A 14,841-nucleotide genomic window follows, 5' to 3' on the forward strand; every position below is an offset into this window, starting at 1 on the left:
AGGGATGTAGAATTAAGGATAAGGGATGAGTGAAGTCCGGAAGAAGAAGATGAATGAAGGTTGAGGATTACAGAATAGGGAATAAGGAACGAGAAATGAGTTATATGAATAGAGGATTCAGAAATGATGGATGGAGAATGAGGAATGAGGAATGAGGAATGAGGAATGAGGAATGAGGAATAGGGAATGAGGAATGAGGAATGAGGATTTAGGATTGAGGAATGAGGAATGAGGATTGAGGAATGAAGAATAAATAATGAAGAATGAAGAAATAATAACGATGAATGAGGAATGAGGAATGAGGAAGGATGAATGAGGAATGCGAAATGAGTTATGAGGAATGAGAAACCAGGTATAAGGAATGAGGAACGACGAATGAAGAATAGAAGAATAGAGAATGAAGAATGAAGAATTAGTAATGATGCATGCAGTATTAGTAATGATAAAAGAGAAATGAGGAATAAAGAATGCGGATCAAGGAATATGAAATGATGAATGAGGAATGATGAATGAATAATGAGTAATGATGAGGGAAATGGGGGAATGGGGAATGAAAAATGAGAAATTAAAAATAAGGAACAAGGATTGGGAAATAAGAAACGTGAAGCGAGGAATAAGGAATGAGAAATGAAGAGTGATAAATGAGGCATAAGGGATGAGTAATGAGGAATGAGAAACAAGGAATAAGGAATGAGGAATGAGAAATTATGGATGGGGATTTAGGAGTGAGGAATGAGGAATGAGGAATGAGGAATGAGTAATGTTGACTGAGGAGTGAGGGATGACGAACAAAGGATAAGGGTTGTGTGACGGCTTATGGGAGAAGAGAGTTGAGTAATGAGGAATGATTAATGAGGATTGAGAAATGAGGAGGAAGAATGAGGAATGAGGGATGAGGAATGAGAAAAGAGTAATGATGAATGAGGAATAAAGAATGCGGATCAAGTAATAAAGAACGATGAATGAGGAATTCCAGCTGGTCTTGAGCCCAGCATGCCAGTCGTCGTAGATTTGAGTCCCGGCTCGGGAGAGACTGTTAGTGTCAGTAGAATCGTAGCGCTAGCCCCGCAATTGTCCTGTACACTAAAACAGTTGGCTGCAAAGTCTGTGTATGACAAACAGAAGGTCGAGTTTCGAATCAGAATGAAGTACCAAGGCTTTGCTTTGAATGAGGAATGATGAATGATGAATGAATAATGAGTAATCATGAATGAGGAACGTGGAATGAAAAATGAGGAATGACAAATAAGGAATGAGGAATTAGGAATAAGCAATAAGAAAGGAAGATTGAAAAATGAGGAATGAAAAATGATGAATAGAGATTTAGGAGTGAGGAATGAGAAATGAGGAATAGGAAATAAGGGATGAGTAATGTGGAATGAGGAGTGAGGGATGACAAATAAAGAATAAGGGATGGGTGACGGCTTATGGGAGAAGAGAATTGAGTAATGAGGAATGAGGAATGAGGAACGAGGAATGAGGAGGAAGAATGCGGATTGAGGGATGACGAAAGAATGATAAGGGATGACGGATGAACAATTAGGGATGAGTGTACTCTGATGAGAGAAGACGAATAAAAAATAAGGAATTGGGAATAAGAAAGGATACGGGACGAGGAATATGAAATCATTTATAAATTATGTAGCATACGAAATAGGAAATCAGGGTAATGAGTATTGAATAAGGAGGAAATGAAGCATGAGTATCAATGCTGTATGATGACGTGAAATAAATTACTTTGAGTCATTTTAGAAAAAGATGAAAACACTGCGACTACTGGTTATGTGTTCTCCGGCTTTATATATTGACGTCTAAAACCCTTGGCTTGCGTGTTTTCTGATGGCGCTGTGTGTTCTGTCCTGAGCTTGCAGCATAAAGGGTATTTTCGGCAGCGATTGAAATAGAATATCAGGGGTTAGGGACAACCTACGAAGCAATTTTTTTGCGTGATGCTTCTTCTAATCTTAATGTATCGTACTGCAAAAAATAAGGCTCGTAGGTTGTTCCTAACCCCTGAGATACTATTTTATTCACCACCGAAAATACCCTCCCTCACGCTACTCTCCGTTGCGAGCTCAAGATAAATGATGTAATGACAATAGACAAAGATTGAGGTTAAGAATGTGAGAAACTTGGGATGAAAAATGAGTGAGGAGGAATGAGAAACGTTAATATACGAATGTGGGACGAGAATTGAGAAGTGAGCATTAAGGGATGCGAAATTAACGTAGAAGTGTAAAACCAAGATGATGCGAGGTGATAAATTTTCAATGAGAAAGGCTGAAGATAAATGATAGCAGGAAAATAAGAAACGCGGAATGGGGGATGAAGGAATACAGATACAGATACAAGATTGGTTGAAATTAAGTAAAAGTGAATAATAACAGATGGAAAGTGATTAGTAATAATTCATGGAGTACGGGATACATAGACTGTAAGAAATTACGAACCATATCTTTGTCGCGAAAGTCGATAGAATATTGCTGATTTCTGCTCATATTTTTAATTGGTATAAGAACCTCTTTTCGAAGTTTACTAAACGATTTAAGATATGTAATGCAGTCACTCATAGCGAATGACTCGTAAAAATGAATTGAAGAAGGATAATTTATTGAATTTAATTCAATATGAAATAGTCAAAATACAATATATTTAAAACTTATTGCACTGTAAAAAAATTGTTAAACTATTCATGTAATAGCATCAATGTCGTTGAAAAAAGTTACACAACAGAAAACATCACACCAGCTGGAAATATTTTGATATTTTTTTAATCACAGCGTATACATGCAAAACACTCATTTGGTGCAAACATATACTGGTGTTGAAGACTCGCCTTGTTGCAAACAACATCGAGTAGTAGTGTTGTTGTTGTTGTAGTACCTACAGAAATATGATAGTTTAATTTTGTTGCGCGTGGTGTTCGCTGCGATATTCCAGAAGTATTATTTCCCGAATCAAAAGAACAGAACAAAATGTCAAATAAAATCACCAGAACAGCAACGTAAATTAAAAAATAAACAAAAGAAAAGTTAATTAGAGTGAGAGGCAAAAACGTAGAAAAACAATTAGAGCATATCGAAATAGAAGACAGATTAATCTCATCTCTGAACTCAGTGTAGGTTTGTGTGTGGGTGTTTTTGTGAGCAGAAACGAAAATAAAAGTGTAGGTAGATGTGTGTAATGATTGGTGCGGCGTAGCTTTCTGTTTACTCAGACTTCAGAAAATGGATATATTTTCACTCACTAGGATCATTCTCAACCGGACCATAATCGTAATTTGGAAGATTTGTTAGATCGATCGTGTTCCCGGTGCCGCTGGCGATGTTGGCCGACTTGGCCGTCCGATGGCAGCAACCTTTCAGCAGCCCGCCGCAGCTGCCCTGCAGCAACCCGCCGGACATCCAGCACAGCAGAAAGAACTCACAGGTACCACCCTCGTCCTGGCACTGTATTTCCGACCGGACCCCGAGGCGAAGCCCACCGTCACCACCAACTGTAGTTTGATGAAGCGCATATGGGTTGATTGCTTTAGTAACACTACTGGGCGCACCGGAGTGCAGATTGATGCGGTTCCGCACTTTTGGACTCACTGTGTGTGGTTTGGGCACTACTACTACTGGATAGGGACTATGATACGAGGGTAGGATATTGTGTGGTCTATAAATCGAGAGGGCAACTAAAAAGCAGATCATGAAAATTCTTATGATAAGATGATTACGATTCGGTTACGAAGCTTGACACGGAGCTCTGTCCTTACACCAGAATTGTCGATCAACATTTGCTGCGTAATATTGCGTAAAATTAAAACCAGGCAATGCTGCTTCCTTTAACAGTTCCAATATGATATGTACAGGTGGAATGAGAAAAAAAAACAAAATGGTAAAAAATGTGGATTTCACTTTCGTTTCAACGACTCATGGATACAATAATTTTTACCTGTTTAACTTGAAATATGGATTAGCTTTTTAAATTGTTTAGTTATGAAATGCATACTATTTTATTGGGATCTTAATATTCAAGCAGAAGAATATTTTTTGAGAAAAGCACTTCGGTTTCAATTGCTTAGACAATATGTAACAAATTCAAATGCATAATACGATTGAACTCACGCAATATGTTGTGATTCGATCGCCACACATTTACACGTAGCGTTCGGTCGTGAACGTTGCTTCCTCGTGCCAGTTTCCGTAACCAAATTATGCAATATTCGGAATGGCGCTTGGAAGCGGACGAAAAATCGCGGTCGTGAGCTGCATTTAATTAGCTCACTTAATAACACTATTATAATTTCTCTTTCTTCCGCCGGCAATCTGTGCCACCAATGTCTTAGCTCATCGCCATCAACACCGCACAATCGAAGGCCCACATATGAAAAAGGAGGCCATAAATAAAGGAGAGGAGAATAATTTTATAACCGCTCTGACAGCCGGGCCTCTTTCGCCGACAATAAATAAATCAAATACACTCAAATTGTTTTTAAATACAAACATAAAACCGTAAGTTCTGCACCGTTGGTGCATAAGACCTGGTCCGGCACCCTCGTTATCACATATTACGTAAACAATCTTTCACCGTCTGACGCTGGATCCCGTCACGAGCAGAGTCGATTCCGGTCTGGACTGCATCGAAACCGAAGGCGAACTCTCACTTGCGGTTGGCATTTTGCCGATATTTCTGTCTAGGTTTCCTTATATTTACGATACCGGGGTGATGGGTGACGACGGGTTTAATGTGGTTAAACGACCAACGTCTCCCCCTCCGATCACAATTCCGTTGGGTGAACGGCAGCAGCTCCCAAACAGGTTTGGGATGCCAGGTCATGAGACGCGCGGCATCTTCCACCAGTTTAGCTGTGATCGCGACGATCGGATAACTCGATTGCCTTAAAAGGTCTTCCCCCGGGAGAATAAAAACACTATCCGAGCGGGCGGATCGCTGCATGCAGGAAGTGGATATGATGTAAGACATTAACCCGCAGTGGCAGGTCTGTGCCCTTGGTAGCTTTGCAAATGCTGGGCAATTTACGGGACCACGGAGACTTTATGGTCACGATCTTTCAGGTTTGTTATTGTACAATATTACCGGCGATGGCTAGTTAGCGGTGCACGAAAACAAGTGCGCCTAACGATGATTATGAAATAGGTACATTTACCGCTACAGCCGGAGGACACATTTACTAGCGATGGTGATTGCATGGAAGTAACGGAACAGTGGTGGGCTTGACATGTATGGAACTATTGGAATTTTTACGAAGAAATTATGTCTGCCCTGTGATCGATATTTTCGTGGCTGCGTGAGCTGCGGAGTTGTCTATTTACTTGTGATTACCGTCTATACTGCCTATAATCGCATACCAGTCCCATATGGATTTTCATCGTTTATGAGTTAAATATCAGATTCAATCTATTTCTTGCTCTACTATCGATTAAGGAAACAAAAAAGTATGTTTTATTTGAAAAAAGTCATAAAAAAATGTGATGTCAAATTGTCCCATTTTGAAAATAATCGCATATCAGTCCCACCAAATGTTTTTCCTGAGTATGGCCATAATTTTTCTACAATCTATATGATAAATACTTGGTGTTGTTTTTCAAGCTTTTTACTGTTAAAATATCATTAAATGATTAATAATTGCAAGGTTATTCCAAATAAATTCCACACAAAAGATAATTTTAAGTAGACACTGGAACTGCAACTTATTTTTAAAATTTCGTTCTTGAAAGATTATTGGTTTTTTAAATCACAGGGATAATGGCCATGAGCAATGCTGCTTTCTGCAAGGGGTTAATTTACTGTGGATGATCTGCTCACTTCAAATAATTATTCAAGTTGTAATTCTCAGAACTCAGAAGTTTTTAGTTGCTTAGCTAGCTAAAAACAGCTTGTACCTCTTTTCATCGCCGTCGTCTTCTGTCAAGTCACTGTTGTAATGAAATTGGAAACCTTCCTTTTTCAATACCACTTTTCCAATATGCTAAATGCACGGGCTAACGCAGAATAATTTTATTCAGCAAGTATTATGAAACACTGAAGACATAAGAAAGGATATTATTCAGTAGCATATCCAAGACTTCAACCTTATATTTAGCTTTTTCAACGACGACCCAAAAGTCGGGGTAAGTAATGGGTGGATGTTTCCGACATTCTCCATGCAGATTTTTAGACGCTGTCTGCGGCTATAAACGTCTGCCCATATTCAAAATACTTGAGAAAAATATGGAAGTAGTACACCGAGAGGTTGAAAGTGAGACTGGTTTGCGATTATTTTGCTACTCGATGGCCTAAATAACCGCATATTAGTCTCTTCTTTATTTTTCATTGTAATTTTCACGACAAAAGCAATTCTTCAATGAAGAAGTTATGATTGAGGTCTATTTCATTACATCATGACGAAAAAATTTGAATTACCCACCTCAAACAGGAGAAATATCCAAAACAAGAAAAATATCTTCAAGCGCTGTTTTCTCAACTTGATGATTTTCCAGATGGGACTGATATGCGATTATAGGCAGTATAATGGTTATAAACAGTCATTAGAAGGTGCTATTATTAGGATAATTTTGAGAAGTATCCGGTAGGACAATTCATTATCAATATACAAACTTGAACTGATTGGATTCGATTCCGGGTGATATTTGGTCATTTTGGGTTGTTTTCCAGAAACTGGAAGTCACTACCTTGGATTTAAAGTTAGCATTTTTCGGCCTATGTACATAATAAAGATTACGGAAATGCCCGCGCTATTTGGTATCTAATCATTTTGGGCAGTTGTCCGAAAACCGAAGTCATCTTGAATTTAAAATGGCATCAAGGTTTGTTGTTCTGTCTCGGGCACCATCTCTATTCCGGAAATTCTCATATTGGACAGCATTTAGCCTTATTTTCAGCTCTGATCGGCCAAATTCTGCGTTCAAAACGCCTAACCAATTTTCCAACCGATTGCTGTGAGCATGGAGGGAATTCGTTAAAAATTTACTGAGTTAAAAATATTTGAAGTTAAACAATTTTCTTGACGCTCTCAATGTTTATATTTTCAATTTACACCCTCTATCAAAGTGTTGCCATAAGAAGTAACTCTACGTCAAAAATGATGCTTAGCAGGGCCATCAATCAATTACGTTGGAGTGTCAATCATATTTTATCAGGATATTTATCAAGTGATTTATGTATTAATGCTCATCTGTAAATGTATGCATCCAAAAACAAATTCATTTAATTGGTTTTATTAAGTTCCAGCTGAAGTGTGCAGCCAAAAAAAAATCAATCAAAAATTTAGCGAAATGATAAAAATTGGTATTTTTTGTTTGATATAATTGAAATTCATAATATTTTGAGTAAAATCATGCATTTTCATAGTTCAACAAAACGTAAGTTCAAGATCCAAACAAAAAAAAGTAAAAAAATGTTATTTAATATTATTTTTTTTTTGTCCAGAGAATTTTTGTGAATTTTCTCGAGCATTTTGTATTTTGTTTTGCCCAATCTTTAGCATAGTTGAAAGAGTCTAATGTTTGTTTATGTGTAATTGTGGAACCGCTGGGTTTTATTCATTTCAAACCGACGTTATATGAACATCAAACTATCGAACAATTCGAGCTTCTAATAAATCCCCAGAAATCAAATTGGTGCATATAACTCGCGCTCAACTCTGTGATCCCTTATTTGATGAAAATAACCACATAAAATGCATGACCGCCTATGTGTACAAATCCGGAGGCCAGATACGTACATAGGTTTCGATTTTGTATAACACCTTCCTAGGCAAGAGTAGCACCGAATAAAAGCTTGTTCAGTTCCTCGTCATTGCGGATTGCTAACTGCAGATGATGCGGGATGATTCTCGTTCTATTATTATCTCTAGCAGCGTTCCATGTCAATTCCAACATTTCTGCAGTAAGATACTCCATTACAGCGGCCAGATCGACAGGTTCCCCAGCACCAACGCGCATAATTTCCATTGCTTAGCAGACGATGAATTGAACCATCCGCAAAAGAGAATGAGATGAACGGGACTTTATCTTTCCCTTGATGTTGTCTCTTTTGCTACGACAAAACAATATAAATCGAATGAAAGGAATAGCGATGTGACGATGAGTAAAACTGCTACCGCACCTGCGAGTAACTCCGCGAAGCACATTTTCCGCACACTCATCTTAAAAACCTTTTTTTAACATTAAACTTCAACAAAAAATATATAAATTTTGAACTATTTCAGCAGGTCATTCATTGCATAAATTGAGTCTTAGCGGTGTGGACGATAGATGGCCAAGCAACTCCTGCAGTTCGTGGTTCATTCGCCTTCTCCACACTCCGTTTTCCATCTGAAGTCCACCGAAGATGGTACGCAACACCTTCCGCTCGAAGATCGCAAGAGCGTGTTGGTCCTCCACAAGCATAGTCCATGTCTCATGTCCGTAGAGGACTACCGGTCTGATCAGCGTCTTGTAGATGGTTAACTTGGTGCGGCGAAGAATTCTACTCGATCGGAGCGTCCTTCGGAGACCAAAGTATGCACGATTTCCTGCCATAATGCGCCGTTGAATTTCTCTGCTGGTATCGTTGTTGGCAGTTACCAGTGAGCCCAGATACACGAAATCGTCGACCACCTCGATGTTATCACCACCAACTTGAACTCGAAGTGGGAGGTTAGCACTGTCTTCTCGTCAACCACTTCCTTTTATGTACTTCGTCTTCGATGCATTTATGACCAGTCCAATGCGTTTGGCTTCAGCCTTTAGTCCGATGTACGTATCCGCCATCTTCACAAAAGTCCGAGCCACAATGTCGATATCGTCGGCGAAACCAAACATTTGAACCGACTTTTGGAATATCTTGCCACTCGTGTTAATTCCCGCTCTTCTAATGACACCTTCCAGGGCAATGTTAAACAGTAGGCACGAGAGACCATCACCTTGCCTTAGACCTCTTCGGGTTTCGAAGGGGCTCGAGAGTGCCCCCGATACTCGAAATACACACATCACTCGATCCATCGTCGCTTCGACCAACCGCGTCAGTTTGTCCGGAAATCCGTAGCCGTGCATAATTTGCCATAGCTGGTCCCGATCGATTGTGTCATACGCCGATTTAAAATCGAAGAACAAATGATGTGTGGGCACGTTATATTCGCGGCATTTCTGCATAACCTGCCGAACCGCGAATATCTGATCCGTGGTGGCGCGGGCACCACTATCGCAAATGGTGATAGTCGACGGCAGAGTATTTAGGAGAGTACCTTGTAGGCGGCGTTCAGCAGAGTGATTGCCCGATAGTTGCAGCACTCCAACTTGTCGCCCTTTTTATAGATGGGGCACACAATACCCTCCATCCACTCCTCCGGTACTCGTTCTTCCTCCCAAATCTTGACAATGACTCAGTGCACGGCTCTAGCCAGTGCTTTTCCACCGTATTTTAATAGCTCGCTGGGAAGTTGGTCCAATCCAGAAGCTTTATAATTTTTCAGCCGGCCAAGCTCCTCCTCCACTTCCAGGAGTTCGGAGGATGGAATCCTGATGTCTTCTGCTCGTGCACCAATGTCATTTGCCACACCGTCCTCGCGCTCTACTGCATCGCCGTTGCTCGTCGAAATGCTGCTTCCACCTTTCGATCACCTCACACTCGTCTGTAAGGAGGTTACCGTCCAAGCTCCTGCACATACCAGCACGAAGCCTTTGCGGGAGCTGTTCAGCTTCTCGTAGAACTTCCGAGTGTCGTTAGCTTGGTACAGCTCTTCCGTCTCTACGCGATCTCAGTCCTCTTGCTGGCGCTTCTTCCTTCGGAGGACCGAGTTTTGGCTGTTCCGTGCCTGTCGGTATCGTTCCACGTTCGCTCTCGTACGGTGCTGCAGCATTCTCGCCCGTACTGCATTCTTCTCCTCGACTAACCGTTTGCATTCGCCGTCAAACCAGTCATTTCTAGGATTCGGGGCCCTTGTACCTAGTAGCGCTACAGCAGTGCTACCCATGGCAGATCGGATGCTACTCCAGCCATCTTTAAGGGTAGCTGCGCCAAGCTGCTCTTCCGTGGGTAGCTCTGCCTCCAGCTGCTGCGCGTATTCCTGTGCAGCCTCGGCGTCCTGCAGTTGCTCAATGTTTGGTCGCGACCTTCGACTTCGGCGGGTGTTATACACCGTCGATAGTTTTGAGCGCATGCACACAGCTACTAGGTAGTGGTCCGAATCTATATTCGCACTGCGGTAGGTACGAACGTTGATGATATCGGAGAAAAACCTGCCGTCGATTAAAACGTGGTCGATTTGGTTCTCTGTCTGTTGGTCGGGTGATCTCCAGGTGGATTTGTGGATACCTTTGCGGGGGAAGAAGGTACTTCGGACTACCATACCACGGGAGGCTGCGAAGCTTACGCACCGATGGCCGTTATCATTAGACACGGCATGCAAGCTGCCTGGTCCGATGACCAGTCTGTACATTGCCCCCCGTCCTACCTTAGCATTCATGACCCCAATGACGATTTTCACGTACCGTCGCGGGCAGCTATCGTAGGCCTGCTCCAGCTGCGCGTAAAACGCTTCCTTCTCGTCGTCGGGTCCTTCTTCATGTGGGCAGTGCACGTTGATGATGCCGTAGTTGAAGAACCGGCCCTATATCCTCAACATGCACATCCTTGCGTTGATCGGCTGCCACCTCATCACGCGTTAGCGCATCTTGCCCAGTACTATGAAGCCGGTTCTCAACTCGCTGGTGGTGCCACAACCCTGGTTGAAAGTAGCCGCCCGGTGCCCGCTTTTCCATACCTTCTGTCCTGTCCAACAAAGTTCCTGCAGCACTACGACTTCGAAGTTGCGTGGATGTAGCTCGTCGTAGATTATCCTGTCGCATCCTGGAAGGCAAAGCGATTTGCAGTTCCATGTCCCAAGTTTCCAGTCGTAGTCCTTATTTCGTTGCCTAGGTCCATACCGATTGTTCCGATCCGTATTATCTCTTACGTTGTTTCTAACATATTGTTTTCCGGGGCGGTTGGGCCTTCCCCAACCCCCTGTCTCGCCGGGGGACTATCGTGTCAGCTCTGTTTAGAGTCCCACGCTGCCACCAGGACGTTGATCAGCCGCTCCTAACGTGATGATCAGACGCTGTTTTGAGCCGCACCATCTAGGTGAACAGACACTCGGGTTGGCGAAGCATTTCATCTACCGCCGGAATATGGTTTACGCGCCAATGATCGTATTTTTTTCAGTGGTAATAAATTAATAAGCATTGTAATTTTTGACGTAGAATCACGCATTACGGCAACATATGAGCCGTTGAAAGCAAAAGTGGTACATTCGCCATTAAGTAAATTTTTCAGGAGACGCGATAAACGAAAACACTCAAATAGTAAATTATTTTCAACAATTTTCCCCAACATAACTGCACTAAATCATTGCTGGAAAAATATCAAAAGACGGTACATGAAAGCATAACGAGTTCTGGTTGAGAAACTTACACAAACTTCAATGGAAAAACATGTACCACTTTTGTTCTATGGGAAAAATAATGACAACCAGAAAACGTTGAGAGCAAAAGTGGTACATTTCCAGTCTATGCATGAAGGCAGGGCTGGAATTCGCCTCAGTGCAGACAGAACCACACAAGTTTGTACACAACACATTTGCCACCAAACCGTGCGTGCCACTCCCGATATTTCGTTTGTGTTCTCTTCTCCCCATTCGCTCTTTTGTATTTCTTTTGCACCAAAAAAAAATACGACTGAGTACTCTTAGTGCATTTGCCGAAATGTGTGACACCACACATTGTGTCTTACTTTTTGTGTGTATTATTTTTTTTTTTGGTTTTTACACTACATTCGACTCCTACTGAAATAATTTAGGAGCTAATTTTCAGTGCTGCTCAATGAATTTTGTTTCAAAACTAAAAATGGTTTCTTCCCGGAGATAGCCGCAATATGTCTCGTACATTAACAGTAGGGTGGTAATAGAAATCGACTTTTCGAATTTCGTTTAGAAGAAGGGCTCAAAAGTTTTGTCTTCGAAAAAAGTTTCCATACTAAACTTCAGTTTAATCTGACTTAGGGAGCACGAAAGCATTATTTTGTGACCAACGAAAAAAATGCACAGGTAGTTCATAAATTTCTGAATATCAAAAAATTCTGATGCCAAATGTCTTAAAAATACATGAAACATCGAGATCTGGTGTTATCCAAAAACAAAAAATGAAACAATCGATTGGTTAAAGTTTCTCTTTTCGACTGACCGAACTTCTAAATGCGACGGAGGATAATTTTTTTCCATACAAGTCATTACCACCCTAATGAACGGAATAAGTGAATGCATGAAGCGATTGCATATGAATACCGGGGCAGAAACATGTCTGGACGTGCGTAATATGTCCTAAGAAACACGCCATTGAGAACCGTGTGTAAATAAATTCTCAAAAATGTATATGGTCCTTTCTTGATTCCTTTTCTCTGCTATTTTCTCTACCCGCAACGCAACGCAAACTGCTCAAACTGAAGCTCTTTGTTATCACGCAATGTGTCACAAAAAGCAGCACAAAGTGTTGTTCGTTCTCCCTCTCTTGAAATATTTATCACTTGGTGATATCTTTCATAGTCATTTCGTTTTCGCTCTTTTTCTTTGTGCCTGTTGGTTGTCAAAATGTGTAAGTACCGTTCTCGTTGTGCCTTGACGTAAAATTAACACACTGAGCGCAATGAGTGTGCGAATGACAGCCCTGCATGAAGGATGCATTTTAGCTTTCTAATCTTAAAACATAGAATATCCATGTCTTCAGCAGAGTTGTTCAAGTGATTGAGTACTATAGAATGATGATCTGTTTGTTAAGGAATTCTGTCACTTTGTGGCGCTAGTGTATATGTAACAGAAGACATTTTAAATAATCTAGATCGACTGGGGCCAATTCAAAGGAATATACCCTGGTATCTTTAGAATTGCTATTTGGTCGAAAATAACTACACGATGGACCCAGGTTCGACTTTCGGTATACTACCGGTTGCCTTCCGGATCCAGAAATACTGTAGAAGAGGAAAATTGAAAATATTTTGGCTATAACTCTGGTATAAGTTATCAGTTCTCGGCTTTTCTTTGATATTATGGTATATTTTTGCATGTGATAGTTTTGAAAAAAAAACACGGATAATACTAGGACCTGTTCATTAAAGCAGACAGTGTATGTAGTTAGAGGAGCGACAAATGAATGAACTGAAAATATGATACAGTCTTGGAAAAATATACACCGTATCCAAATGGGACTAGGACCTGTTTTTCAAAATTAATCTCGTTTACTGTAACTCCGGATCTTTTGGAGGGCTATCTGATGGTAAATTTGAGTAACATTCTGTCATGAGATCATTTATTTTTGTCTGGGAGTGGTTTAGAAAAAAAGTGGGACTTTTCTTAAAAATTAATCTCTTTTATGGTAGTACCGGTGGATCACGATGGCCACCACCGATGGAGCATATTTCGTTAAAAGATCATTTTCCTTCTAGAATTGGTCTCGAAAAAAAACAGGAAGCCTTAGGAACACTTTTGAAAATTGACATCTTACGCTAGTTCCGGATCTGTCGGTGAAATCATTTCGTTTCAAGTCAATTCCACAGAAGCAGTTTCAAAGAAATTAGGAAGCTCTAGGATCACTTTAGAAAATTGACCTCAATTACGGTATTTCTTGATCTTCCGGAAGGCTATCGATGGCCTGCATAAAGCCAAACCTGGGTCCAGTGTGTAAATATATATCTATATCAAAGACCTCAGAGGTATCTTCTAAATTGGCCACAGCATACGAGTTGATACTGAAATAGATAAAACTCTTTCTGTTACAAAATAGTCACAGGAACACTAGCCCCACGTAGTGAGAAAATTCCAAAACAGACAGATCTTCATCTGAAAGTACTCAATCACTTGACCAACTTTGCTGAAGACATGATTGTTCTATATCCTAAGATCTTCGACTTACAATTCATCTATTATGCACAGACTGGACATGTACCACTTTTGTTCTCAACGAAATGGTGATTATGTTAATTACCAAAAATTTTTCTGGCTATAACTTTGGTTTAGGTTATCAGATCTCGGTTGGATATTCTAGTACGTTATTGCGTTCTGCATCAATTTATGCAAAACACCCAAAAGGTGTAAAAATGGCACATGTACCACGTTTGCTCTCAACGGCTCATATATAGGGGCACAAATTAAAATAACCAAAAAACATCGAAAGCGTCACGAAAATTTTCCACTTTCAAATTTTCAAGCTTTAGTCAGTTTCCAACCGACTTCCTTCATACTTAAAGAAATCGATTGAAACATCATCTGTAGACCCGCTCAAATGCAGAATATTGTAGTATTATTCGAACTCTTGTACTATTGAAAATTGTCAAGCCTTGTAGAGACGCCGATCCAATACGTTTACTATTGGATGTCCACTAGGATTAGTCCTAACCAAGTTGCAGCAGTAGCGGATAGCAGCAGCGCACAGTGGTCCACTAAGGCAAAAAGTGGAACTTAATTCCATAGCGCCTTTTACCTTCATCCTAGCTTAAAAGTGTCATCGGAACAAATATTTGTATGAATGACCCGCATAATCGCAAATTGTCAAAAAGTATGAAAAGTTTACTATACTAAAAATAAAAGAAATATTTTGTTTGGTATGAGAGCTAGAAGAATAGTTTGTTCAGCAAAGTTGTAGAAGATTCAAAAATATGAAACTTTGTTGAACAAATGAAAATCCTATCTTCTTTCAGTACAAAGTTATAAAGTATATTGCATGGAACTTACTTGAAAGTTAGTTTTTTGTACTTAACTTTTGTTAGTTGCATTTTACACGAAAGTATTGTTAGGAGGAATTGTTTGGGCACACAAAACACACA

At 40.5% G+C, this 14,841-nt stretch overlaps 1 protein-coding gene across 11 annotated transcripts in view; it reads right to left on the bottom strand.

Annotated features, from left to right (window-relative positions):
• The window catches only part of LOC129730188 (uncharacterized), a 112,994-nt gene that overhangs the window by 22,613 nt on the left and 75,540 nt on the right, over positions 1–14,841 (bottom strand). For 7 of the 11 annotated variants that reach the window (XM_055689327.1, XM_055689326.1, XM_055689325.1 and 4 more), the window contains one exon: positions 3,248–3,679. The exons of 2 other annotated variants lie outside the window; for them this stretch is intronic. In XM_055689327.1, the coding sequence (XP_055545302.1) occupies positions 3,248–3,679 (432 nt within the window). The remainder of the gene's footprint in view (positions 1–3,247; positions 3,680–14,841) is intronic. 2 more of the 11 variants (XM_055689330.1, XM_055689329.1) reach the window with 1 other exon arrangement.

This window comes from Wyeomyia smithii, chromosome 3 (genome assembly GCF_029784165.1).
Source record: "Wyeomyia smithii strain HCP4-BCI-WySm-NY-G18 chromosome 3, ASM2978416v1, whole genome shotgun sequence".
NCBI lineage: Eukaryota > Metazoa > Arthropoda > Insecta > Diptera > Culicidae > Wyeomyia > Wyeomyia smithii.